Source organism: Chiloscyllium punctatum, chromosome 40 (genome assembly GCF_047496795.1).
Source record: "Chiloscyllium punctatum isolate Juve2018m chromosome 40, sChiPun1.3, whole genome shotgun sequence".
In the NCBI taxonomy this organism is placed as follows: domain Eukaryota; kingdom Metazoa; phylum Chordata; class Chondrichthyes; order Orectolobiformes; family Hemiscylliidae; genus Chiloscyllium; species Chiloscyllium punctatum.
In genome coordinates, this window is record NC_092778.1 from 56,102,139 (window position 1) to 56,129,968 (window position 27,830).

A 27,830-nucleotide genomic window follows, 5' to 3' on the forward strand; every position below is an offset into this window, starting at 1 on the left:
ACGATGTTGTGCCGAACATTTGTCCTAGCTTAAGCACCTATCCAATTGCCACTTAAAAGGTCACCAATGATTCTGATTCTGCCACACTCACAGGCAGCGCATTCCATGCCCCACCACTCTGGGTAAAGAACCTACCCCTTGACATCCCCCTATACCTTCCACCCTTCACCTTAAATTTATGTCCCCTTGTTACACTCTGTTGTACCCGGGGAAAAAGTCTCTGACTGACTCTCTACTCTATCTGTTCCCCTGATCATCTTATAAACCTCTATCAAGTCACCCCTCATCCTTTGTTCCAATGAGAAAAGGCCTAGCACTCTCAACCTATCCTCTTACGACCTGTTCTCCATTCCAGGCAACATCCTGGTAAGTCTTCTCTGCACCCTCTCCAAAGCTTGCACATCTTTCCTAAAATGAAGCGACCAGAACGGCATACAGCTGCAACATCACCTCACGACTCTTGAATTCAATCCCTCTGCTAATGAACGCTAATACACCATCGGCCGCCTTACAAGCTCTATCCACCTGAGTGGCAACTTTTCAAAGAGCTATGAACATAGACCCCAAGATCCCTCTGCTCCTCCACCTTACTAAGAACCCTACCGTTAACCCTGTATTCCGCATTCTTATTTTGTCCTTCCAAAATGGACAGGGTTGAACTCCATCTGCCACTCCTCAGCCCAGCTCTGCATCATATCTAAGTCTCTTTGCAGCAGACAACAGCCCTCCTCACTATCCATAACTCCACCAATCTTTGTATCATCTGCAAATTTACTGACCCACTCTTTGACTCCCTCTTCCAAGTCATTAATAAAAATTACAAACAGCAGAGGACCCAGAACTGATCCCTGCAGAGCTCCACTTGTAACTGGGCTCCAGGCTGAATATTTACCATCTACCACAACTCTGACTTCAACTGGTTAGCCAGTTCTCTATCCAACTGGCCAAACTTCCCACTATCCCATGTTTCCTAACTTTCCGCATAAGCCTACCTTGGGGAACCTTATCAAATGCCTTACTAAAATCCATGTACACTACATCCACTGCTCTACCCTCATCCACATGCTTGGTCACCTCCTCAAAGAATTCAATAAGACTTGTAAGGCAAGACCTACCCCTTACAAATCTGTGCTGGCTGTCCTGAATCAAACAGCATCTTTCCAGATACTCTCACATCCTATCCCTCGGTCCCCTTTCCATTACTTTGCCTACCACCGAAGTAAGACTAACTGGCCTGTAATTCCCGGGGTTATCCCTATTCCCTTTATTTGAACAGGGACACAACATTCGCCACTCTCCAGTCCCCTGGTACCACCCCCCGTTGACAGTGAAGACGAAAAGATCATTGCAACGGTTCTGCAATTTCCTCTCTTGCTTCCCACATAATCCTAGGATATATCCCGTCAGGCCCGGGGGACTTGTCTATCCTCAAGTTTTTCAAAATGCCCAACACATCTTCCTTCCTAACCAGTATCTCCTCTAGCTTACCAGTCCGTTTCATACTCTCCTCCTCTTCAACAATATGGTCCCTCTCGTTTGTAAATACTGAAGAAAAGTATTCATTCAAGACCTCTCCTATCTCTTCCGACTCAATACACAGTCTCCCACAACTGTCCTTGATCGGACCTACCCTCGTTCTCGTCATTCTCATGTTTCTCTCATACACATAAAATGCCTTGGGGTTATCCTTGATCCTATCTGCCAAAGATTTTTCATGCCCTCTCTCAGCTCTCCTAATCCCTTTCTTCAGCTCCCTCCTGGCTATCCTGTATCCCTCCAACGCTCTGTCTGAACCTTGTTTCCTCAACCTAATGTAAGCCTCCTTACAAGACATTCAACCTCTCTCATCAACCAAGGTTCCCTCACACGACCATCTCTTTCCTGCCTGACAGGTATGTACATATATATCAAGGACACGTCGTATCTGTTCCTTGAAAAAGTTCCACATTTCAACGACATCCTTCCCTGACAGCCTATGCTCCTCAGATCCTGTCTTACAGCATTGTATTTACCCTTCCCCCAATTGTAAAACCTACCCTGTTGCACGCACCTAACTTTCTCCATAACCAAGGTGAAAGTCACAGAATTGTGGTCACCATCACCAAAATGTTCACCCACTAACAAGCCCACCACTTGTCCCGGTTCATTACCAAATACCAAATCCAATATAGCCTCCCCTCTGGTTGGACAATCTACATACTGAGTTAGAAAAGCTTCCTGGACACACTGCACAAACACCACCCTGTTCAATCTACTTGCTCTAAAGAGCTTCCAATCAATATTTGGGAAGTTGAAATCGCCCATGACTACTCCCCTGTGGCTTCTGCACCTTTCCAAAATCTGTTTCTCCATATCTCTGCTGTTATTGGGGAGCCTATAGTAAACACCCAATAAGGTGGCTGCTCCTTTCCTATTTCTGACTTCAGCCCATACTACCTCCAAAGGCAGATCCCCCTCAAACTACCTTTCTGCAGCTGTTATACTATTTCTAATTAGCAACGCCACCCCCCCCCCCCTCCTTTTTTTACCAACCTCCTAATCTTACTGAAACATCTGTAACCAGGAACCTCCAACACCCATTCCTGTCCCTCTTCTATCCACATTTCTGTGATGGCCACAACATCGTAGTCCCAGGTACCGATCCACGCCTTAAGTTCACCCACCTTTTATTTCTGATACTCCTTGCGTTGAAGTATACACACTTGAGCCCATCTGTGTCTGCAAGTATTCCCTGTCAGTGCTACCATCTCCACAGCCTCCCTACATCCTTGGACATCCTGACAAACAGCTAACCTACTTGCTGGACTACAAGTCTGGATCCCATCCCCCTGCCAGATTAGTTTAACCCCCCCGAAGCGTGCTAACAAACCTACCTCCCAGGATATTGGTGCCCTTCTGGTTCAGGTACAACCTGTCCTGCTTGTACAGGTTCCACCTTCCCCAGAATGCAGTCCAGTTGTCCAAATACCTGAAGCCCTCCCTCCTACACCATCCTTGCAGCCACGTGTTCAACTGCACTCTCCCTGTTCCTTGCCTCACTGTCACGTGGCACCAGCAACAACCCAGAGATGACTACTCTGTCCGTCCTAGCTTTTAGCTTCCAGCTAACTCCGAGCTCCTGAATGACCTCCCCACCCCTCTTCCTACCTATGTCGTTGGTGCCAATGTGCACCATGACTTCTGGCTGCACACCCTCCCCCTTAAGGATTCTGAACCCTCTGACCCTGGCACCTGGGAGGCAACAAACCATCCGAGAGGCTTGCCCATGTCCACAGAACCACCTGTGTCTCCCCCTCAAAACTATAGAATCTCCTATAATTAGCACTCTCCTCCCCTCCCTCCCTCCCTCCCTCCCTTCTGGGCCTCAAGAGCTGGACCTCGTGCCAGAGACCCATTCACTGCAGCTTACCCCTGCTAGGCCGTTTCCCCCCCCCCTCCCCAACAGTATCCAAAGTGGTATACTTATTGTTGAGGGGGAACGACCACAGGGGATCCCCTGCACTGCCTGCTTCCTCCCCTTCCCACCTCTGTTACCCAGCTACCTCGGTTCTCTGGCGTAACTATGTCCCTGTAGCTTCTATCTATCAGCCTCTCGAATAATCCTCAGTTCATCCACCTCCAGCTCCTGTTCCCTAATGCAGTCTGTGAGGACTTCCTACAGATGAAGTCGGCAGGAGCATCGGTGGTCACCCCTACCTCAAACATCCTGCAGGAGGAACATTCCACTGCCTGCACTGCCATAACTACATTTAGTCTCCAAAACAAGAACACTAAGTAGCTTACCTGTTCAGCCGACTGAGTCCTTTTTTTTTTTAGGTGAGAGGAGGGGAGGGAGGGTGGGAGACACTATACGTGTAGTGTCTCGGGTTCCTTCTCCACTCAAACTTCTTACCTTCCCAGCAAAGGCAAACTTCATCTGAAATCATGTAACTACTTTCAACAAAGTCATTTTCCATATTTCAGATAAATATTTGATGCAACTGGAAGTTTGGAATGTGTGCTGTACTTTGGTAGCAACTCGTCAGTAAAATTACAAGTTTAGTCTGTGGTTACCTTGTGTAAGTATCCAGTCCAATGACCGCTAATGTGGCTGCTCTGAGAGGTTGCTTGTCCAGAACCCTCGTTATAAAGCTATCAAATGTTTCATAGATGTTTTCTGTGAAAATGCCTTTCATTTTCTGATGAAAGAAGAAGAAATTGTTTGAATCTGCTGTAAAAATAGAAATATTTCAAATATTTGTGCAGTTTGTAGACAGTGGTAAGTATTTTAATACTTAAGTTACCAAAGGAATGAAAGTCTTTTTTTTAAAAAATCTGTCATTTTAAGACCTTCAGTCTCCTTCATTATACAAGTGAACTTGTGGCTTTTCCTGATTTATAAATTCAATTCTGTTTAAAGTGGGAAATTAAGTTTCCATAGGGGTAGTTCTTATATAATGTAGTGGTTGTGTTCTTGCAACCCTGCATTATAGAAATGTTGTGTTTTAGAAACCATGCTTAGTATCGTGATATAATCACCTTACAGCCAACACACGTTTTAAAAGTTTGCGCTTTGGAAACAATGACCCCAATTCATTAATTCAATTACAGCACATGTCATAGGAGAACAACATGTAATTCACGTCATTCTGGAGGTTTATTTAATCCAATGTTTTTTCCCCTCCAGAACTGAAGGTTTCTAATGACCAACATATAGGTTTAACCTGGATTAGTTGAACTTTGAAGGCAACTAGTTGCTTTTACTAATACTTATTCATATTCATTAATACTAATACTACCATACACCAAAGACCCCTGAGATGACTACTAGCCTACTCTGAGCCCTTGGCATCATGCTAGCCCACAAACTTACCAACACACAGACAGCTACTGATGAACCAAAAGGATTCTATACCAACGACCAGCAAACAAATGGGTGGCACAGTGGTTAGCACTGCTGTCTCACAGTGCCAGAGACCCGTGTTCATTTCCCACCTCAGGCGACTGTGTAGAGTTTGCACATTTTCCCTGTGTCTGCGTGGGTTTCCTCCGGGTGCTCTGGTTTCCTCCCACAATCCAAAAATGTGCAGGTTAGGTGAATTGGCCATGCTAAATTGCCCGTAGTGTAAGGTGAAGGGATAAATGTAGGGGAATGGGTCTGGGTGGGTTGCGCTTCGGCGGGTCAGTGTGGACTTGTTGGGCCGAAGGGCCTGTTTCCACATTATAAATAATCTAATCTAATCTAAAAAATGTAATTTACAAAATACCCTCTAAGGACTGCAACAAACATGCCTCAGGCAGAAACCTACTCACCAGGCTACACAAACACCAACTAGCCACCAAAAGCCATGACCCACTATCATTAGTATCCTTATATATAGATGAAGGAGGACACCACTTCATCTAGGCCAAAATATCTCCCCTAGGACAGGCTAAAACCAAGAGACAAGGGAATTCCTAGAGGCCTGGCATTCAAACTAGAACTCCCTCAATAAGCACGTCGATTTGGACCCCCATTTACCAACCTCTGAGAAAAAGAACCAGAAATACTATCACCCACCTTAACAGACCATGACACCATTAGAAAGCAGGACAGAACACCAGCGCTTCACCAGAGGCTCACTGATGATGTTACTGAGCATGGTGACAAAATGTCAGGACAAATTTGCCAGCTCAGTGAGCAAACTTACAACCTAAACCTCACTTGAGCTACAAATCTTCTCAAAAATCACAAATTTACTTATCAATCATTGGCATGCAATAACGATAGTGAAACTGTGACTTTAATTATAGAAAGGGAAGTAAGAATAGGGAGAGGCTGAACAGGCTCGGGCTGTTTTCCCTGGAGCGTCGGGAGCTGAGGGGTGACCTTATAGGAGTTTACAAAATTGCGGGGCATGGATAGGATAAATCGACAAAGTCTCTTCCCTGGGGTGGGGCAGTCCAAAACTTGGAGGGCATAGGTTTTGGGGGGGGGGGGGGGGAGAAAGGATATAAAAGAGACCTAAGGGGCAACTTTTTCACGCAGAGGGTGTTGTGTATGGAATGAGCTGCCAGAGGATGTGGTGGAGGCTGGTACAATTGCAACATTTAAGAGGCATCTGGATGGGTATATGAATAGGAAGGGTTTGGAGGAATATGGGCCGGGTGCTGGAAGGTGGGTCTAGATTGGGTTGGGATATCTGGTCAGCATAGTCAAGTTGGACCGAAGGGTCTGTTTCCATGCTGTACATCTCTATGACTCTAAGGGAATCCAAGTAGGAAAAAAAAGGTATATTTACAATCCAAGTACTCACTAAGCATGAATAGTGCAGGCACTTTACTGTGAATTTTACCCATATTTAAAGAAGTAATAGAATGCATGACATTGCTAACAGTGGTAGTGGTTAGCACTGCTGCCTCAGTGCCACGGACCCAGGTTAGATTCCAGCCCCAGTCAACTGTACGAAGTTTGCATGTTCTCCTGTGTCTGCATGGGTTCCTTGTAGTCCAAAGATGTGCAGATTAGATGGATTGGCTGTATTAAATTGCGTATAGTGTTCAAGGAAGTGCAGGTTACATGGATTAGCCATGGAAAATGCAGAGTTACAACCATGGGGTGGGTCAGGGTGGGATGTTCTCTGGAGGGTTGGTGTGAACTTGATTGGCTGAATGGCCTGCATCCACACTCGAGATTTTATGAATACATAATTATACCATGTAAACCTCTGTTCAGATGCTTGGATACAGCAATGTATTAAGTGTCTCTTGTGCTGAAATGAAGTTTAATCTCAGCGACCAATACATGTCAACATTAAGTCGCTGGTTATCAGGTTTTATCAGAAACCTAATAGTGGAGTAGGTGGGGAACCAGATGGAGATTTGTTTGAGAGGTAATGAATTGAGATCAGAGCAAGAGGGAATAAATCAGCTAAACAAACAGTTCAAAGAGGGAATGGTGGTAGGAAAAGGAAAGTAAAAAAGGAAGCATGTGATTGCACAGGGAACTGAGAGCAACCACCTGGGCATACAGTCATTGCTGGTTCCTTCCCCCAGCACGCACTGCCATATTACACAGTACAGGTACTTCCCAGCTGCAAGCAAAGGGCAACAGAAAAGGAAAGTAAAAATCAGAAAGATGAGCAAAGATAATCAGATGAAAGAGCAAAGATAATGAGATTAGAGACGAAGTGCTAGAAATAGCAGGTTCAGCTGCATCTGTGGAGAAGAAATGTTAATGTTTTAAGACTTCTCACTTTTTCAAACATTTGATGCAACACTGCAGGATTGAATACCTACAACATAGAGCATTGCAGCGCAGTACAGGCCCTTCATGTTGCACCGACCTGTGAAAATAATCTGCCCATCTAACCTACACTGTTCCATTATTATCTATATGTATGTCCAATGCCCATTTAAATGTCCTTAACGTCAGTGAGTCTACTACTATTTCAGGCAGGTTGTTCCACACCCCTACTACTGAGTAAAGAAACTACCCCTGATATCTGTTCTAAATCGATCACCCCTCAATTTAAAGCTACTTCCCCTTGTGTTAGCCTTCACCATGTGAGGAAAAAAGCTCTCACTGTCCATCCTACCTAACCCTCTGAATATCTTCTGTCTCAATTAAGTCACCTTTCAACCTTCTTCTCTCCAACAAAAACAGCATCAGTTTCCTCAGCCTTTCCTCATAAGACCTCCCTTTATACCAGGCAACATCCTGGTAAATCTGCTCTGAACCCATTCCAAGCATCCACATCCTTCCTATAATGCGGTGACCAGAATTGCACGCAATACTCCAGGTGCAGCCTTACCAGTGTCTTGTACAACTGAAACATACCCTTGTGGTTTTGAAACTCAGTCCCCCTACCAATAAATGCCAACACACCATATGTTGTCTTAACAAACCTATCAATGTGGGTGGCAACTTTCAGGGATTTATGCACCTGGACACTGCAATCTCTCTGTCCATCTACACTGCCAAGAATTTTACCATAAGCCCAATACTCTGCATTCCTGTTATTTCTTCGAAAGTGAACTACTTCACACTTTCCCACATTAATCTACATTTGCCACTTCTCAGCCCAGCTCTGCATCTTATTTCTGTAACTCACAACATCCTTCGGCACTATCCACAACTCTGCCTACCTTCGTGTCATCCACAAATTGACTAACCCATTCTTCTACGTTTACATCCAGATCATTTATTAAAAATAACAAACAGCAGTGGCCCCAAAACAGATCCTTATACACCACTGGAAACTGAGCTTCAGGATGAAAGTTGCCAACAACCACCACCCTCTGTCTTCTTTCAGCGAGCTAATTTCTCATCCAAGCTGCTAAATCACCTTCAATCCTGAAACTCCACATTTTATGCAATAGCCTACCATGTGGGACCTTATCAAACACCTTACTGAAGTCCATATACACAACATCAACCACTTAACCTTTATCCACCTGTTTTGTCACCTTCTCGAAGAACTCAGGTTAGTGATACATGACCTACCCTTCACAAAACCATGTTGACTATTCCTAATCAAATTATTCCTTTCCGGATGATTATAAATCCTATCGCTTATAACCTTTTCCAACACCTTACCCACAATTGAAGTAAGGCTCACTGGCCTATAATAACCAGGGTTGTCCCGACTCCCCTTCTTGAACAAGGGAACAACATTTGCAATCCTCCTGTCTTCTGGCACTACTCCTGCAGACGATGATGTAATAAAGATCGAAACCAAAGGCTCTGCAATCTCCCTGGCTTCCCAGAGAATCAGAGGATAAATCCCATCTGGCCCAGGAGTCTTATCTATTTTCAGATCTTCCAAAATTGCTAAAACTTCCTCTTTGTCAACCTCAGTCCCATCTGATCTTGTAGTTTGGTTCTCTGTTTTCTCACTAACATTGCCCTTTTCCAATGTAAATACTGATGAAAAGTATTCATTAAGCGCTTCCCCTATGTCCTCAGATTTCGCACACAACTTTCCACTATTACCTTTGGTCCTAATCTTACTCTAGTCATGCTTTTATTCCTGATATACCTACAGAAAGCCTTAAGGTTTTCCTTGAGAAGTTGTTGGCAGATAGGATCATGTCCCCTCCTGGCTCTTCTTAGCCCGCTCTTTAAATCTTTTCTGGCTCACTTATAACACTCAAGCCCCCTATCTCAGCCTTCACACCTCATCTTCACATAAGCTGTCTTCTTGACAAGAGCTTCAACTTCTTTAGTAAACCATGGCTCCTTCTCTCAACAACTACCTCCCTGCCTGATAAAGATACTGTGGGACCTTGATAAGTATATACCTATTCCTTGAATGAGCTCCACATTTCAACCGTCAATCCCCTCTGGATTCCTTCCCCATCCTATGCATCCTTAATCTCATCTAGTCTCATCATAATTGCCTTTCCCCCAGTTGTACCTCTTTACCTGCAATATATACCTATTGCTATTGTAAACTTAACCAAATTATGGTCACTATCACCAAAGTGCTCACCTACCTCCAAATCTAACACCTGGCCAAGTTCATTCCCCAGTACCAAATCCAATATGGTATCGCCTCTTGTTGGCCTGTCTACATACTGTGTCAGAAAACCCTCTTGCACATACTGGACAAAAAAACGATCCCTGGATCACTTGATCATGCAAAGCTTGAATACTGCTATAAAAAGATGTTTTGTACGTTCACCACGACAATTTGCAAAGCAAAATTCCCTTTTATGTTACTTCTAGTGAAATATCCTGTGAATGCAAGACAAAAAGCTTTTGACCAAATGTATTTTTCAGTGATTAGTTATTTATTAAAAATTAATGTGTGCTTTCTGCTGACAATCAATAATCATTTTACTGTCAGATCAGCATATTCATGCTAATTTGCTTTTTGGAAGAATTGTACATGTAGCTTGGACTCAGAAGTTGCTTTTCTACGTTTTGATAAAGTAGATGGAAATACGGTACTGTAGTCATTGTACCCATATTACAATGGAAATCATCTTGTGAAAATGCAATAAACAACATCTCTATACAGCTAACTACACTTGTTAAGATATTTAAACATTGCTTTTTTACCTGTTTATGTAACCAGACCATCTTGAGAAAATGATTTGGCGAAAGCAGCACCAGAATTTGATTTTCTTCCTTGGATTTGTACATATTTTTAGTCTGTAAGCACAAATCACTTGTTAACAAATATGCACCAATTCAAATCCAATTAGTGTTTGGAAATATGCCATAATGGTTGGCTGATTAAAGAGCAGACCCTCACTAAACACTCTACAGCCGCCTTCTATTTCTTCAGCTGCAGTGAATTAACAACATCAGAAAATTGGAAAAAAGACTGAGCAATAATGTATTGGAACAGCACGAACTGAATTGAAGACTGTCCAAAATGGCAGACTACAAAAGGTAAATAATTTACCTATTGTCCTATTCCTGGTACAGTTCACCCTGGTATTCATACTCGCAAAAACAATGTTTAAACAATGAGGCAATTGTTCCAAGATCACCCAAAAATAAAACTGAGGAATATTTGGAATTGCAGTTATCTGCAAACTGTCTCTCAGACATTAATAATATCAGCACCCAGGCAGCTAAAATTCTCAGGGCTACAGTTTGCCTGAATGTCCTTTGGACCAACAAGGCAAATAAAATGCAGCAAGGTGCTTAGACCCTACAAGCTACAGAGTAACCATTGCTGGAAAGTGCTTCAGTGTGGATGTAATTTGAAGTCCTTTTTGGACAAGGTATGTATCCTACAATGGTTAAATAGTCCAGAACACCAACCAAGCCCATATAGCAGAACAAGGTTTGAGTTAAAGAAAGGTTCGGACTTTTATTTTTCACTGGAGCGTAAGAGATTGAGAGGTGACCTTAGAGGCTTTAAAATCATGAGTGTATAGATAGGGTTAATGGTAGGTGGCTTTTCCCTTGGATGGGAGATATCAAGAGTAGGGAGCATATTTTTAAGGTGAAGGGGAAAGAGAGATTTTAAAAGACAGAGGCAAATGCTTTACATAGAGGGTGGTTTGCATGTGGAATGAACTTCCTTAGTAAGTGGTGGAAGTGGACACAGTTGCAATGTTTAAAAGACATTTGGATAAGTACATGAATAGGAAAGGTTTGGAGGGATATGGGCCAGGAACAAGCAGGTGGGACTAGTTTAGTTTGGGATTATGTTCGGCATTGACTGGTTGGTCCAAGGGTCTATTTTGATGCTGTGTAACTCTGACTATGACCAACGAGGAGAGTCAGAGGGAGCAAGTGAGAGCTGAATGAGTGCTTGGTGTTTGATTTTTAAAAGATTTGTGAAATTTTATTTGTTAAAGGGGCTGTGATAGATGACTTCAAAAGAGTGCAGCAAGTATTCCCTTTGCTGTGCAAGACACCAAGCATAGTATAAATTAACCTTTCTTCAGTCTGGATTGACAGCTACTATAGAGCCCTATGGTACGATTCCTTCTCAAACATCCATCCTTCGGTGGATGCCTGCTGGATAAAAAACAAAATGGCATAACTTTAAAATGACTTGGAGTTCCTATCATCCCTAGGAAGGTGGTCACTGTAAATACCTAGTTCAAGTGAATATAGAACATCCTGGATGAAAGGTAATGATGAGCAGTAAGAAAAGTGTACTTTTCACCATTTTTATCCAAAAGCTTTTCATACCTAATAATGGAAGTAAATGTGGTATTTAATTTACACACTGCAATAGCTCTCAAACAGAGAGCTATTTTGAGAGAGAACTTCTAGCCAGGACAATGCTAGTTCTGGCTTTGTTTTCAAAACATAATTGTGCACAAAGTAATGAGTCTCACTTTTCCCTAAACTATCTTGTTGTTGAGTCAGATGTGGACCTGACTCCAAATGTGTTGTCAGCAGTGGTGTGGTAATGGTGACAGTAATAAGCTGCCCTGACTTTCTGAAAGCAAAGACACGTTTTAAAAGGCAGGTCAACTGTTATGTGGCTTATCACCTTACCTCTTCAGGCAAGTCATTTAACATAACTTCAGGAAGTTCTCTTCTCCATGTGATAGTGGAAGGAACTGACTGAGCTTCAACGCTATATTCCGATTCTAGCGAGTTGAGAACATCAAGCAGAATATATGCACCAACATCTTCCAGAATAGCTGGGTGAGGAAGAAGAAAAAAAGGCGGTGGGGAAGCAAGGGAGAAAAGCAAAAGAAAAATAGCTCATGTTCAAATGCAAAGGTAATTCCAATTTCAGCAAAATGATGTACTTCCCTCACCTCCCCACCCCTGTCCCCAACCCCCAGAAAAATCCCAGTTGATAACATCAATTATAGAAAGATTGAATTGGTACTTTTTGTTATTTCTGTTTTTGTTATTTCGTAATGAACACAATGATTCTCCCGAGTGGAGTACTCACAGCATTTACACAGATGTCACACTTCCTGTTGAGTTTGTGTGCAAATGGGGTCAGCCTGGAGCAATGAATAGTGGATCAAAGTTAATAACAGGCAGAACAGGGGTTCTTATGGTGCAGTACTAGGTAAAGTACTTACACCTCTGGGGCAATTGGGACTGAGATCCATACCTACTGGCTTAGAAGTGTTCTAGTATGGAGTCAAGCTGAATGCTGCTGAATGAACCTTATTAACAAAGTGAACTTTATTGAAGTTAATGTAAACCTCATGTGCAGCTGTAATGTTAAGCCCATAAGAAACAGGAGTGGAAGTAAGGCCATTTGGCCCATCAGATCCACTCCACCATTCAATCATGGCTGATGGACATTTCAACGCCACTTCATAGAGTCATAGAGATGTACAGCACGGAAACAGACCCTTCGGTCCAACCTGTCCATGCCGACCAGATATCCCAACCCAATGTAGACCCACCTGCCTGCACCCAGCGCTTATCCCTCCAAATCCTTCCTATTCATATATCGATCCAAATGTCTCTTAAATGTTGCAATTGTACTAGTCTCCACCACTTCCTCTGGCAGCTCATTCCATACACATACCACCCTCTGTGTGAAAAGGTTGCCCCTTAAGTCTCTCTTATATCTTTCCCATCTCACCCTCTAGTTCTGGACTCCCGACCCCAGGGAAAAGACTTTGCCTATTTACCCTATCCATGCCCCTCATAATTTTCTAAACCTCTATAAGGTCACCCCTCAGCCTCCGACGCTCCAGGGAAAACAGACCCAGCCTGTTCAGCCTCTCCCTATAGCTCAAATCCTCCACCCCCTTGCAACATCCTTGTAAGTCTTTTCTGAACCCTTTCAAGTTTCACAACATCTTTCCAATAGGAAGGAGACCAGAATTGTACACAATATTCCAACAGTGTCCTGTACAGCCAGAACATGACCTCCCAATTCCTGGATTGGTTAGAGTATTGAGTAAAGGAAAGCATACCAAGCACCTTCTTCACTATCCTATCCACCTGTGACTCCACTTTCAAGGAGCTATGAACCTGCACTCCAAGGTCTCTTTGTTCAGCAACACTCCTTAGGACCTTGCCATTCAGTGTATAAGTTCTGCTAAGATTTGCTTTCCCAAAATGCAGCACCTCTCATTTATCTGAATTAAACTCCATCTGTCACTTCTCAGCCCATTGGCCCATCTGATCAAGATCCTGTTGTAATCTGAGGTAACCTCCTTCGCTGCCCACTACACCTCCAATTTTGGCGTCATCTGCAAACTTACTTACAATACCTCTTATGCTCAAATCCAAATCATTTTTATAAATGACAAAAAGTAGTGGACCCAACACCAATCCTTGTGGCACTCCACTGGTCACAGGCCTCCAGTCTGAAAAACAACCCTCCACCACCACCCTCTGTGTTCTACCTTTGAGCCAGTTCTGTATCCAAATGGCTAGTTCTCCCTGTATTCTGTGAGATCTAACCTTGCTAACCAGTCTCCCATGGGGAACCTTGTCGAACATCTTACTGAAGTCTATGTAGATCACATCTGCCCTCATCAATCCTTTTTGTTACTTCAAAAAACTCAATCAAGTTTGTGAGACATGATTTCCCATGCACAGTCATGTTGACTATCCCTAATCAGTCCTTGCCTTTCCAATTCCATGTACATTCTATCCCTCAGGATTCCCTTCAACAACTTGCCCACCACTGACATCAGGGGGCTCAGTGGTCTACAGTTTCCCGACTTGTCCTTACCACCCTTCTTAAACAGTGGCACCACGTTAGCCAACCTCCAATCTTCCAGCACCTCACCAGTGATTATCAATGATACCAATGCCTCAGCAAGAGGCCCAGCAATCACTTCCCTATCTTCCCACAGCATTCTAGGGTATACCTGATCAGGTCCTGGGGATTTATCCACCTTTATGCATTTCAAGACATCCAGTCCTGATGTCATTCAGTGCTATAGATTTAATTTCATTCTTAACTAATAGGGCAACCCCACCCCCTCTGCCCCCCTCCCTATCTTTTTGATTAGTTGTAAATCCTTGGATGTTTAACTGCCTGTCCTAAACCCACTGCAACCGTCTCTGTGATGCCTACCACATCATAATAATTTACAATGAATTAACAGCACAAATCATCTACTTTGTATGAATGCTTCAAGCATTCAGATGAAGCACCTTAATGCTAATTTTCTTAACTTCATGATTTCCATCACCTCTACCTAAGTTATCCTTTCTTTTTGCTACATTCCTAGTCTGCCTTGAACTTAAACCCTGCACACATGCTATCCAACTGCTTATCTTTCTACTTGACTTGATACTCCCTGTTGCTTTCCCTTCCCCTTCCCCACTACTCACAAGTTTAAAGTCCTATTGTATGCCTTAGGGGCCAGAGAGTGGTGCTGGAAAAGCACAGCACGTCAGACAGCATCTGAGGAGCAGGAAAATTAATGTGTATGCCTTGCTCCCTGCAGGTACCTTATCGCGTGTATGTACTTGTTTCCTATGCTTACCCTACAAAGCTTTTCATTGCAGGTAGGTACACCTGACTGCGCTAAATCAAACAACCACTGACCATCTGAGGAGCATTGTACCCAGGCTCACTCTCCAACCCCGATCCTATCCCTGTAACCATGCATTTTCTGTGGCTAATCCTGTGCACTCTGAGCAATTTAGCATGTTCAATCTACCTAAACTGTGCATCTTGGGAGTATGGGAGGAAACCCCCAGAGAGACTGGCAGAATGTACAAATCACAAAGTCACCGGAGGAGGAATTGAACGCAGGTGTCTGGCACTGAGAGGCAGTAGGGCTTAATCACTAGGACAGTGCATCTCTGAACAGTTTGATTTCACAAAATATCTAGTGGTAGTGTCTCCACCTCTGAGCCAGGTGACCCGGGTTGAAGTCCCTCTTTCTGGTGCAGTATCTTTCTTGTGGAGGTTGATGCAGGGACAGGGTTAGAGGATGGATTTGGAGATTGTAGGAGGGTGCAGCCCCTGTACTGATGCTCACCTGGATCCACACACACTCTCATGTATCTCACACACTCATCCGGCCGGATGTATTTAAGGGCGATGTCTTCGCCTGTCTCCAGCAGCCTGCTCTCCCCCTCAGCCTCCGCCTGTCGGTGCCGGCTCTCCGTGCTGCAGCTGGCCGCCTGTACCCTCTCCTCCTGGGGGCGGCGGTGCTGCCTGTTCCCGGGGCCGCCCGATGTGCCCTCCCCGGCGGCGGCGGCGGCAGCTGCTGCGGCCTCAGAGCGGCCGCCCTCGGGCTCGGGCTTGGGCTCCGGCTCCCCGCCTGGGAGCGGGCCGGTCCCCCAGCACAGAGAGCCCATCGTGGGGAACATGCTGGATACAGCAGACCCCCCCCCCCCCCAACACACACACACACAGACTCCCCCCCACCCCCCGGGTCACAGACTCCCCCCACCCCTCCGGACACAGACTCCCTCACCCTCCCCAGGACACAATCTTCCCCCTCCCCAGCTCAGTCACAGACCCCCCCCCCCTCCACACACACACTCCCCCCAACTCCCGGACATACACTCCCCACCCCCCAGGTCCCCCACTCCCACCCTCCGGACACAGACTCCCCCACTCCCTCCCCAGCTCAGTCACAGACTCCCCCACCCTCCTGACACACACCTCCACCTCCCCCCCCGACACAGACTCCCCCCACTCCCTCCCCAGCTCAGTCACAGACTCCCCCACCCTCCTGACACACACCTCCACCCCCCCCCCACCGACACAGACTCCCCCCCCCACTCCCTCCCCAGCTCAGTCACAGACTCCCCCACCCTCCTGACACACACCTCCACCCCCCCCGACACAGACTCCCCCAACTCCCTCCCCAGCTTAGTCACAGACTCCCCCACCCTCCTGACACACACCTCCACCTCCCCCCCCCCCGACACAGACTCCCCCCACTCTCTCCCCAGCTCAGTCACAGACTCCCCCACCCTCCTGACACACACCTCCACCCCCTCCCCAGCTCGGGGACACAAAGACACGGACAGACCTGGACCAGCCCCTCATTATCTTGAAAACCCACCCCCAACCCTTATTGTCCAGGGATGCTCCCGCTTTATTGGGGGAGGGGGTCCCGTGCTACTGTCAAACTGAACACAGTCACATTTCCAGACAGCTCCCCCCGCCCCACTCCAGACCAACGCTGTAAGACCCACAAAGGATCGGTCTGCGGGTATCGGGAATCACAGCAATTCATTACCCACCTCCCAACATAGGGAGAGAGAAACAAACTGCCTCACATTATTCTCTCCCACCCCCCACCCTCTGACACATACCCCACCCCCCAAAAAAACACAAAGGACTAAGATCCCCCCTGCCCCAAGCGAATGAGTTTACACCTCCCACAACACACACACGACCAAATTACTCTTCTCCCCGGCCAAAGCAGTTTACACTCCATCCCCTCCACCACACCACAAAAGGGACTAAATTTAACCCCCCCCCCCCCCCCCCCCCCGCCATCCACCACAAAGTGGGTGAAGGTAAAGTTCATTCTTTTTAAAATAAGACGCTGGGGACGATGTGGGTGTTAAAGTTCTCTTCCCATCTCAGTGATGTTCCTCACAATAAAAAACCATTTTCACAGCTGTGTGAGCTTCATTCGATTGCCTTCTGCAGGGATTATATAAAACGAGTGTGCCCACGAATTCTCGGCGGAGGGAGTGTCAGCCTTGTGTTTTTCACTGCCCACCCCTGTCAAAAGCAGCTATTAAATTCTATGTTGTAGCTTCCCCATTCGGGGAGAGGGATATTTTAGATGCAACTTCACCCAAAGAGTGGCTGCAGTGTGAAACTCGCTACCACAGGAAGTATTTGAAACGATTAGAGTAGACATATCAGTACATCAAGGGAGGAAATAATATCCAGAAAGTTATGTTGTTGAACAGCACACAGCAGTGTTAGACCAATTGATACGATTGATCTGTTTGTCATATAAAGCAGTTAACGATCTGACGACAATTTTAACCAAGCACTGTCTTTTTTCTATTCCAGCTTCCAATCGAAATTCCATACCCCATCTACCAGAGAACACTGCTCTGCTAATGATCTTCATGTTTCATTTGTTCTTAAAGCCTTGGGAGCAGAATCTGCCCTCCTTAACAGAGAGAGAAAAAAATGAATGGCTAAGAATTTTGAAAGCTGCACTCACGATGTGGGTACCCTTTTTGCTTATTGCAAATTGCCATGATAAGGCAGCACAGTGGTTAGTACTGCTGCTTCACAGCACCAGGGACCTGGGTTCAATTCCAGCCTCAGGCAACTGTCTGTGTGGAGTTTGCACGTACTCCCTGTGTCTGCGCGGGTTTCCTCTGGGTGCTCTGGCTCCCCCCCCCCCCCCCCACAAGTCCAAAAATGTGCAGGTTAGGTGAATTGGCCATGCTAAATTGCAGATAGTGTTAGGTGAAGGGGTAAATGTAGGGGAATGGGTCTGGGTGGGTTGGTGTGGGCTTGTTGGGCTGAAGGGCCTGTTTCCACACTGTAGGTAATCTAAAAAAGTAATAGGAGAAAGTGAGGACTGCTGGTGCTGGAGATCAGAGTCCAAAAGTGTGATGCTGGAAAAGCCACAGCAGGTCAGGCAGCCTCAGAGAAGCAGGAGAGTTGATGTTTAAAGCATGAGCTCTTCATCAGGAATGTGAGGTTAAGGTGGATCTTTTTCTGGAATTGCTGCCTTCACAATGGTGTTCCTATTGATCTACTCAAGGGGCACCAATAGTTGACTCCATCTGTATTCCTCAATGCCTTCAAAAGGCAGCCAACTTCATCAAAGATCCCTCTCACCTGAGTTATAATCTCTCCCAACCTCCTCTTTCAGGCAGCAAATACAAAAGCTTAAACACACCTACCTACAGGTTCAAAAGCAGCTTCTTCCCTGCAGTTATTGGACTTCTGAATGGATCTCTCAAATTTCAAATCTAATGTTGATCTTGCTTTATGCGTGCCTTCTTTACACCCATAACTCCGTTATTCTGGTTCTAACACCCTACGAACTCTGTATGGTACGATCTGTCTGTACTGCATGCAAAATAAAACTTTTCACTGTATCTAGGTACATATGACAATAATTAATTAAATAAAATCAAATAGTTGTCCAAGTTCTGCTGAGCTTCAACATAATGGGTTCTCACCAAAAGCACTGACTACATAACTTTGTTTTGCATTGTTGAGTTGAGGGAAAAATATTATCCAGGACACCAGGAAGGATCCTAATCTTCAAATAATGTCATTGATTCTTTATAACCTGCACAGTTACTGCCTTTGCTGTTTGAATTTGTGTAACGCTGGACAGCGGAGTGCATCTGGGAAAATTAACAATCAGTGAAATTCACAACTAATCTTGGAGGAACTGTTGGGCGAAGTTCACTGCACAGAATCAGATAAATTAATTGTTGTTTTAAGTCTGTCCAAGAGAAAGGCTGCAGTAGTGGGTACAGTGGATTCTTTCTTGATTATATGTTTTTGGAGATAAGTCTCTTGATTAAACTTAAAATATAAGCCTTAGCTATTAATTTAACCTGGAGCACTGTTTATAGAGGAATAAGACGGTGTGATTTTCTGGGACTGTAGATTGTGAAGGAGCAAAAATGGCTTTTGCAGTGATATGTACTTCTTGTCAGGTGTGGGAGTTTATAGAGAGTTGAAGGGTTACTGCGGATTATATCTGCCATAAATGCTGTTGGATGCAAATCTTATCAGATTGAGTGAATCAGTTGGAGAGACAAATAGAAGCGATGAGGAATTTGCAACAGCTACAGTATGTGATGGATGGTAGTCATAGGAAGGGGGGAAAGTGTCAGATACAGTCACATAGATGGGTTAACCCCAGGAAGGGTGAGAGAGGTAGGCAGCTGGAGCAGGAGTCTTTTGTGGATATACCCATTTCAAACAGATATGCTGTTTTGGAAAATGTAGGGGGTGTTGGATTCTCAGGGGAACGTAGCACAAACTGCCAAGTTTCTGGTATTGAGACTGGCTCTAATGCAACGAGGGGTACGTTGGCTTCCAAGAGATCAATTGTGTTAGGGGATTCTCTAGTCCGAGGTACAGACAGACGTTGCTGTGGCCAGCAGAGAAAAAGCAGAATGGTGTGTTGTTTCCCTGGTGCCAGGATCAAGGATGTCTCAGAGAGGGTGCAGAATGTTCTCACGGGAGAGAGGGGCCAGCGGGAGGTCATTGTCCACATTGGGACCAACAACATTGGAAGGGAAAAGGTTGAGACTCTGAAGGGACATTACAGAGAGTTAGGTAGAATTTTAAAAAGGAGGTCCTCAAGGGTAGTAATATCTGGATTACTCCCAGTGCTACGAACTAGTGAGGGCAGGAATGGGAGGATAGAGCAGATGAATGCATGGCTGAGGAGCTGGTATATGGGAGAAGGATTCACATTTTTGGATCATTGGAATCTCTTTTGGGGTAGAAGTGACCTGTACAAGAAGGACGGATTGCACCTAAGTTGGAAGGGGACTAATATACTGGCAGGGAAATTTAGTAGAACTGCTTGGGAGGATTTAAACTAGTAAGGTGGGGGGGGACCCAGGGAGATAGTGAGGAAAGAGATCGATCTGAGATGGGTACAGCTGAGAACAGAAGTGAGTCAAACAGTCAGGGCAGGGACAAGGTAGGACTAATAAATTAAACTGCATTTATTTCAATGCAAGAGGCCTAACAGGAAGGTAGATGAACTCAGCGCATGGTTAGGAACATGGGACTGGAATATCATAGCAATTACGGAAACATGGCTCAGGGATGGGCAGGACTGGCAGCTGAATGTTCCAGGATACAAATGCTACAGGAAGGATAGAAAGGGAGGCAAAAGAGGAGGGGAGTGGCATTTTTGATAAAGGATAGCATTATTGCTGTGCTAAGGGAGGATATTCCTGGAAATACATCCAGGGAAGTTATTTGGGTGGAACTGAGAAATAAGAAAGGGATGATCACCTGATTGGGATTGTATTATAGACCCCCCAATAGTCAGAGGAAATTGAGAAACAAACTTGTAAGGATATCTCAGTTATCTGTAAGAATAATAGGGTGGTTATGGTAGAGGATTTTAACTTTCCAAACATCAACTGGGACTGCCATAGTGTTAAAGGTTTAGATGGAGAGGAATTTCTTAAGTGTGTACAAGACAATTTTCTAATTCAGTATGTGGATGTACCTCCTAGAGAAGGTGCAAAACTTGACCTATTCTTGGGAAATAAGGCAGGGCAGGTGACTGAGGTGTCAGTGGGGGAGCACTTTGGGGCCAATGACCATAATTCTATTCATTTTAAAATAGTGATGGAAAAGGATAGACCAGATCTAAAAGTTGAAGTTCTAAATTGGAGAAAGGCCAATTTTGATGGTATCAGGCAAGAACTTTCAAAAGCTGATTGGAGGCAGATGTTCGCAGGTAGAGGGACGGCTGGAAAATGGGAAGCCTTCAGAAATGAGATAACGAGAATCCAGAGAAAGTATATTCCTGTCAGGGTGAAAGGGAAGGCTGGTAACTATAGGGAATGCTGGATGACCAAAAAAGTGAGGGTTTGGTTAAGAAAAAGAAGGAAGGAAGCATATGTGAGGTATAGACAGGATAGATCAAGTGAATCCTTAGAAGAGTATAAAGAAAGTAGGAGTATACTTAAGAGGGAAATCAGGAGGGCAAAAAGGGGACATGAGATAGCTTTGGCAAATAGAATTAAGGAGAATCCAAAGGGGTTTTACAAATATATTAAGGACAAAAGGGTAACTGGGGAGAGAATAGGGCCCCTCAAAGATCAGCAAGGCGGCCTTTTTGTGGAGCCACAGAAAATGGGGGATATACTAATTTAATATTTTGCATCAGTATTTACTGTGGAAAAGGATATGGAAGATATAGACTGTAGGGAAATAGATGGTGATATATTGCAAAATGTGCAGATTACAGAGGAGGAAGTGGTGGATGTCTTGAAACGGTTAAAGGTGGATAAATCCCCAGGACCTGATCAGGTGTACCGGAGAACTCTGTGGGAAGCTAGAGAAGTGATTGCTGGGCCTCCTGCTGAGATATTTGTATCATCGATAGTCACAGGGGAGGTGCTGGAAGACTGAAGGTTGGCTAACGTGGTGCCACTGTTTAAGAAGAGTGGTAAGGACAAGCCAGGGAACTATAGACCAGTGAGCCTGACGTCGGTGGCGGGCAAGTTGTTGGAGGGAATCCTGAGGGACAGGATGTACATGTATTTGGAAAGGCAAGGACTGATTCGGGATAGTCAACATGGCTTTGTGCGTGGGAAATCATGTCTCACAAACTTGATTGAATTCTTTTGATGAAGTAACAAAGAAGATTGATGAGGGCAGATGTGATCTATATGGACTTCAGTAAGGCATTCGACAAGGTTCCCCATGGGAGACTGATTAGCAAGGTTAGATCTCATGGAATACAGGGAGAACTAGCCATTTGGATACAGAACTGGCTCAAAGGTAGAAGACAGAGGGTGGTGGTGGAGGGTTGTTTTTCAGACTGGAGGCCTGTGACCAGTGGAGTCCCACAAGGATCGGTGGTAGGCCCTCTACTTTTCGTCATTTACATAAATGATTTGGATGCGAGCATAAGAGATACAGTTAGTAAGTTTGCAGATGACACCAAAATTGGAGGTGAAATGGACAGCGAAGAGAATTACCTCAGATTACAACAGGATCTGGACCAGATGGGCCAATGGGCTGAGAAGTGGCAGATGGAGTTTAATTCAGATAAATGCGAGGTGCTGCATTTTGGGAAAGCAAATCTTAGCAGGACTTATTCACTTAATGGTAAGGTCCTAGGGAGTGTTGCTGAACAAAGAGACCTTGGAGTGCAGGTTCATAGCTCCTTGAAAGTGGAGTCGCAGGTAGATAGGATAGTGAAGAAAGCATTTGGTATGCTTTCCTTTATTGGTCAGAGTATTGAGTACAGGAGTTGGGAAGACATATTGCGGCTGTACAGGACATTGGTTAGGCCACTGTTGAAATATTGCGTGCAATTCTAGTCTCCTTCCTATTGGAAAAATATTATGAAACTTGAAAGGGTTCAGGAAAGATTTACAAGGATGTTGCCAGGGTTGGAGGATCTGAGATACAGGGAGAGGCTGAACAGGCTGGGGCTGTTTTCCCTGGAGCGTCGGAGGCTGAGGGGTGACCTTATAGAGGTTTACAAAATCATGAGGAGCCCGGATAGGATAAATCGGCAAAATCTTTTCCCTGGGGTTGGGGAGTCCAGAACTAGAGGGCATAGGTTTAGGGTGAGAGGGGAAAGATATAAAAGAGACCTAAGGGGCAAATTTTTCATGCAGAGGGTAGTACATGTATGGAATGAGCTGCCAGAGGATGTGGTGGAGGCTGGTACAATTGCAACATTTAAGAGGCATTTGGATGGGGATATGAATAGGAAGGGTTTGGAGGGATATGGGCCGGGTGCTGGCAGGTGGGACTAGATTGGGTTGGGATATCTGGTTGGCATGGACGGGTTGGACCGAAGGGTCTGTTTCCATGCTGTACTTCTCTCTGACTCTATGACTCTATATCACTTGAGGGACCAGGCAGAACCTTGTTTTAAAAGAACGAAAGAAGATTATTGGTTAGTTCATTTAGATGGATGGTTGGTTTGCCATATTGAGTGATGGGCTCAATTCCCGCACTGATTACCCATGAAGGATTCTCTTTCTCAGCTTCTTTCCTCAACTGAGATGTGGTGACTCTCAGATTAAACTACCGCCAGTGCTCTCTCTTTAATGAGGGAACAACTCTTTTGTCCGGTACAACTATGGTGACTTTTACTATACAAAAGATAACATCTCTGACAGTGCAACAGTCATTCAGTATCAGTTTAACTATAAATATAGATTATATGCTCAAGTTTCTTATGTTGGTTTTGAGTGTACAACCTGCTGGCTTGAGAAACCGGTTTAAGGATCAGAGGTATCTGTGTCTCAAAACTTACTGCATTCAGAACCTTAATTAAATTGCTGGATTAATTTGCTAGCAACCTTTCAAACTGCAAACTATTAAATATGTGAGTAAATGTTAAGCAATTTAAATGCAATTGTTTTTAGAAATTGCAACAATTAAAAGGCATGTGGATGGGTATATGAATAGGAAGGGTTTTAAGGAATTTGGGACAAATGCTGGCAAATAAGGCTAGATTAATTTAGGATAATCTGGTCAGCATGGACGAGTTGGACTAAAGGGTCTGTTTCAATGCTACACATCTCTATGACTCTAATATTTGCAGTGCATTACTAATATTCATGTAGAGACTACAGTACTATGGTCAAAGTGAAGCAAAAACATCTATGTACACACATTAGCTATAAATACATCAATATTATTCAACATGTTTAAGTTATCATAATTTTGTAAAATAATTTTTAGACATAGGCTGGAATCTTCTGTAACTGGAGGTGACAAACTTGGAAATGGGAAGAGTTTTTCTGTGTCCTACGATCTTAGACTCCACAACCACCTGATGAAGGAGCAGCACTCTGAAAGCTAATAGTTCCAAATAAATCTGTTGGACTATAACCTGGCGTTGTGTGATTTTTAACTTTGTACACTCCAGTCCAACACCAGCATCTCCAAATCAGAATTAAGTCTGAGATGCAAAGAGCAATTTAAGGGCTTCAGCCTGCACCATTAATCCAAGTGCAGCTGGTCTGTTGCTGGAGGCTTTGCATGAAATATTGATCTATGCAGTCTATTGGATAAAATAGTTACTTTGGCCGTATTAATGTCATGATTGTATTCAGTCAAACCAGGGAAGGACCTTTACACAACTTGACTAAACTGTTTGATCAGTTACAAAGAGCCAATTCCTTTATAAAGCTAACTAGATGTGAATTTTCCAAAGCAAAAGTGACTTATTTGGGCCACACTGTGGGACAAGGTCAGGTAGAACGTAGAGAAGACAGAAAAAGGCTGTTTTGGATTTTCCCATGTCTAGGACAAAACAGAAATTTCTATGCTATATCAGCCTGAATGAATTTTATTGGATGTTTATTTCAGCCCTATAACAGATCATTTTGACAAATGTTTTAAAGAAAAACAGAAAATTTGAATGGACAGAATGTCAGAATATCTTTCCCAACTTGAAATCTGCCACTGCACCAATTTTAAGGTCACTAAATTAAGAGAAAGCATTCAACTGGCTGTTGAGCTTTTGCCCAAAACGTCGATTTTCCTGCTCCTCGAATGCTGCCTGACCTGCTGTGCTTTTCCAGCAACACTCTAATCGAGACTCTGGTTTCCAGCATCTGTAGTCCTTGTTTTTTCCTCATTGACGCCAGCAAATCAGTGTGAATGCTGTTTATGGTAAGAAGGCAAAATTGGGTTCAAATGCATTCTCTGTTATTTTTCACAGAAACGGAATACCTGACAACAGAAGTATTGAATGATGAAAAAAAAAGTGACACTGTGTCTTATGTTGTCTCTTCACGTTTGAAATTTATACATCAAAAATCTCTGAGGAAACTGCTATTTGCACAGATAATGATGTTTTGATTTGTTTGGATAAATTTTGGACAAGAATTTAGAGTTGTTTCAGTGGAGTTTAATACTCAAGCCGTACAACTTTCATGCGCCTGTAAAGTACATCTTTATGGTGGGTGTTTTGTCAAGAACACTTATGGAAGAAACTGAAAACCATGATTAAAATGTACTTAAAATGTGTTAGTTAGGGTTATTATGAAACTTATTTTATGTTTAAATATATCAATACTGTTATTATAACAAAATAGTGTGCTAATATTGTTTTTGATATGTGTTTCATTTTCACTCTTTGAGAGGTAATAAATTTATATATTTTAATATCATTTTTGGAATTTGGGTTTCAAAAGAGAGGCAGAAGAGAAGTTATTTCTGTGAGACGTTTTCTTTAAATGAGTAAGTTGAGGGAGTCCTTCCAAAACTGTGACTAAATCCAACATTGTTTCAGAGCAGGTGATTGTGGACCCCTGTGGCCGCAATGGAAAGTTGGTTATGTTCTTAGGTTTATGACTGGTAGAGTAAAAAAAGGCAATGAGCCTTGTTTCCAGCTCAGAAGAATCTAAGATGAGCACTTTCAAGTTCATTTCAGAAGACATCACTTGTTCAGTTTAGATGCAATTTTAGTTTCTGTCCTAGAAGACGGATTCAGTGCAGTTGAATGAACAAGTCACTTCAGCAGAATAGTTTGTGAAACTTTCAAACCAGGACAGTTTGCTTAGAAATCTGCAAATTATGAGAACTGAAAAGGTTTAGGCTTTCAGATTTGTGAAAAGGCCACATCAGCAGTTATAGAAAGGTCTTGTCAAACTGTCTCCACAGTTCATAGCAAAATAAATCATGAGTGAAGCAGAATCCATAGGTTTGCATGGGCTAGGATAAGCAGGATACTTAAGGGATTGATGGTGGATAGGAAGTGGCAGACATTTGAAGAACACATTGATGAACTTCAACAATTGTACATCCCTATCTGGCGTAAGAGTAAAATGGGGAAGGTGGCTCAAGGGGAAAGCGTTAAAGCCAAAGAGAAGGCATACAAATTGGCCAGAAAACAACAGCAAAATCGAGAACTGGGAGAAATTTAAAATTCAGCAGGAAAGAACAAAGGGTTTAATTTGGAAAGGGAAAATAGAATATGTAAGTAAGTTTGCAGAAAACAAGAACTGACTGCAAAAGCTTCTATAGACATGTGAAAAGACTGGTGAAGACAAACATAGGTCCTTTGTAGTTAGAATCAGGTGAATTCATAATGAACAACAAAGAGATGGCAGACCAGTTGAACAATTACTTTGGATCTGCCTTCACTTGGGAGGACACAAATCACCTTAAGGAAAAGCAAGAGGGCAAGCATGAAGGAGGAATTGAAGGAAATTCTTATTAGTCAGGAAATGGTATTGGGTTTTAATCCCATCAATTTCCCCAGTAGGTCTCCAGGGCCTGATGCTCTGTATCCCATAGTACTCAAGGAAGTGGCCCTAGAATTAGTGGACACATTGGTGACCATTTTCCAGCATTCAGTAGAGAATTTCAAATGGACTGGAAGGTAACTAATATAATCGTACTTTGTAACAAAATGAGGGAGAGAGAAAATGGGGAATTGTCGGCCAGTTAGCCTGACATCGGTGGTGGGGAAATTGCTGGAGTCAATTATCAAGAATGCAATAACCGAGCATTTGGAAAGCAGTGACAGAATTGGTCCTGGTCAACATGGATTCGCTAAAGGGAAATCATGCTTGGCAAATCTTCTGGAATCTTTTGAGGATGTGCCCAATAGAGTGGACAAGGGTAAATCAGTAGGTATTGTGTATCCGGTCTTTCAAATGGCTTTTTGATGAGGTTCCATACTAGAGATTACAAAGTAAAATTAAAACTCATTGTATTGGAGGTAATGTATTGACATGGATAGAAAATTAGTTGGCAGATAGGATGCAGAGAATTGGAATAGATGGTTTCTTTTCAGAATGGCAGGCAGTGATGAGTGGGGTGCCACAGAGTTCAGTGCTGGGACCTCAGCTGTTCACAACATACATTAACGATTTGGAAGAAGGAACTGAATGCAATATCTCCAAATATGCAGATGACACTAAGCTGGGTGGCAGTGTGTGCTGTGAGGAAGATGCTAAGAGACTGCAGGGTGACTTGGACAGACTGGCTGAGTGGGCAAATACTTAGCAAATGCAATATAATGTGGATGCATATGAGGTTATCCACTTTGGTCATCAAAACAGGAGGGCAGATTATTATATCAATGGTGGCCTTTTAGAAAGTGGTGAGGTTTAATGAGACTGGATGTTATGGTGGAACAGTTGCTGAAGGTTGGCATGCAGGTGCAGCAAGCAGTGAGGAAAGCTAATAGCCTGCTAACCTTCAGAGTAAGAGGATTTGAGCTTCAGGATAAGAATGTTTTGCTGGGCCTTTACAGGGCCTTGGTGAGGTCACACCTTGAGTATTGTGTACAGTTTCCATCTCCTAGTCTGAGGAAGGACATTTTTGCTATTGAGGGAGTCCAGCGAAGGTTCACCACACTGATTCTTGGGATGGCAGAACTGACATATGAGGAAAGACTGGATTGACTGGGCTATTGAAGATCTATGACCCCTCCAAAGGGCCTCTCGGTTCAAGATCGGTCAAAAGAATCACTAGGAGCACGGTCTGTTTAAAGCAAGGTTACTAGTTTAATAAGTTAAGGCAGCCTGACGCAGATTTGTCCAGCAACACGGAGGTTAAAATCTTCTGTGTTCCATGGTGAAATGGCGCAAGTACATCCAAAAATTACACATTATATGTTTTTTTAAGAGATAGTACAGCCTTAATTACAAGAAAAGACCAATCACATATAATAAGGTGACATGATTCACAGCAGGTTAATCCAATGATATTCCCTGGGAAAGGGTTCTTAATTTACGTAGAGCACCAACCCATGCAAGCAGTTCAAGGTTAGTTCGAATACCAAATCACTGTCTTATGATTCATATTTTGAAA

At 43.8% G+C, this 27,830-nt stretch overlaps 1 protein-coding gene across 3 annotated transcripts in view; it reads right to left on the minus strand.

Moving 5' to 3' along the window:
* The window catches only part of LOC140464636 (probable crossover junction endonuclease EME2), a 32,007-nt gene extending 16,314 nt beyond the window's left edge, over positions 1–15,693 (minus strand). For all 3 annotated transcript variants that reach the window (XM_072559971.1, XM_072559970.1, XM_072559968.1), the window contains exons 1-4: positions 15,361–15,693; positions 11,933–12,081; positions 10,025–10,117; positions 4,054–4,178 (exon numbers count right to left, since the gene is read on the minus strand). In XM_072559971.1, the coding sequence (XP_072416072.1) occupies positions 4,054–4,178; positions 10,025–10,117; positions 11,933–12,081; positions 15,361–15,682 (689 nt within the window). In that variant the 5' untranslated portion in view covers positions 15,683–15,693. The remainder of the gene's footprint in view (positions 1–4,053; positions 4,179–10,024; positions 10,118–11,932; positions 12,082–15,360) is intronic.
* Between the last annotated feature and the right edge of the window lie 12,137 nt (positions 15,694–27,830).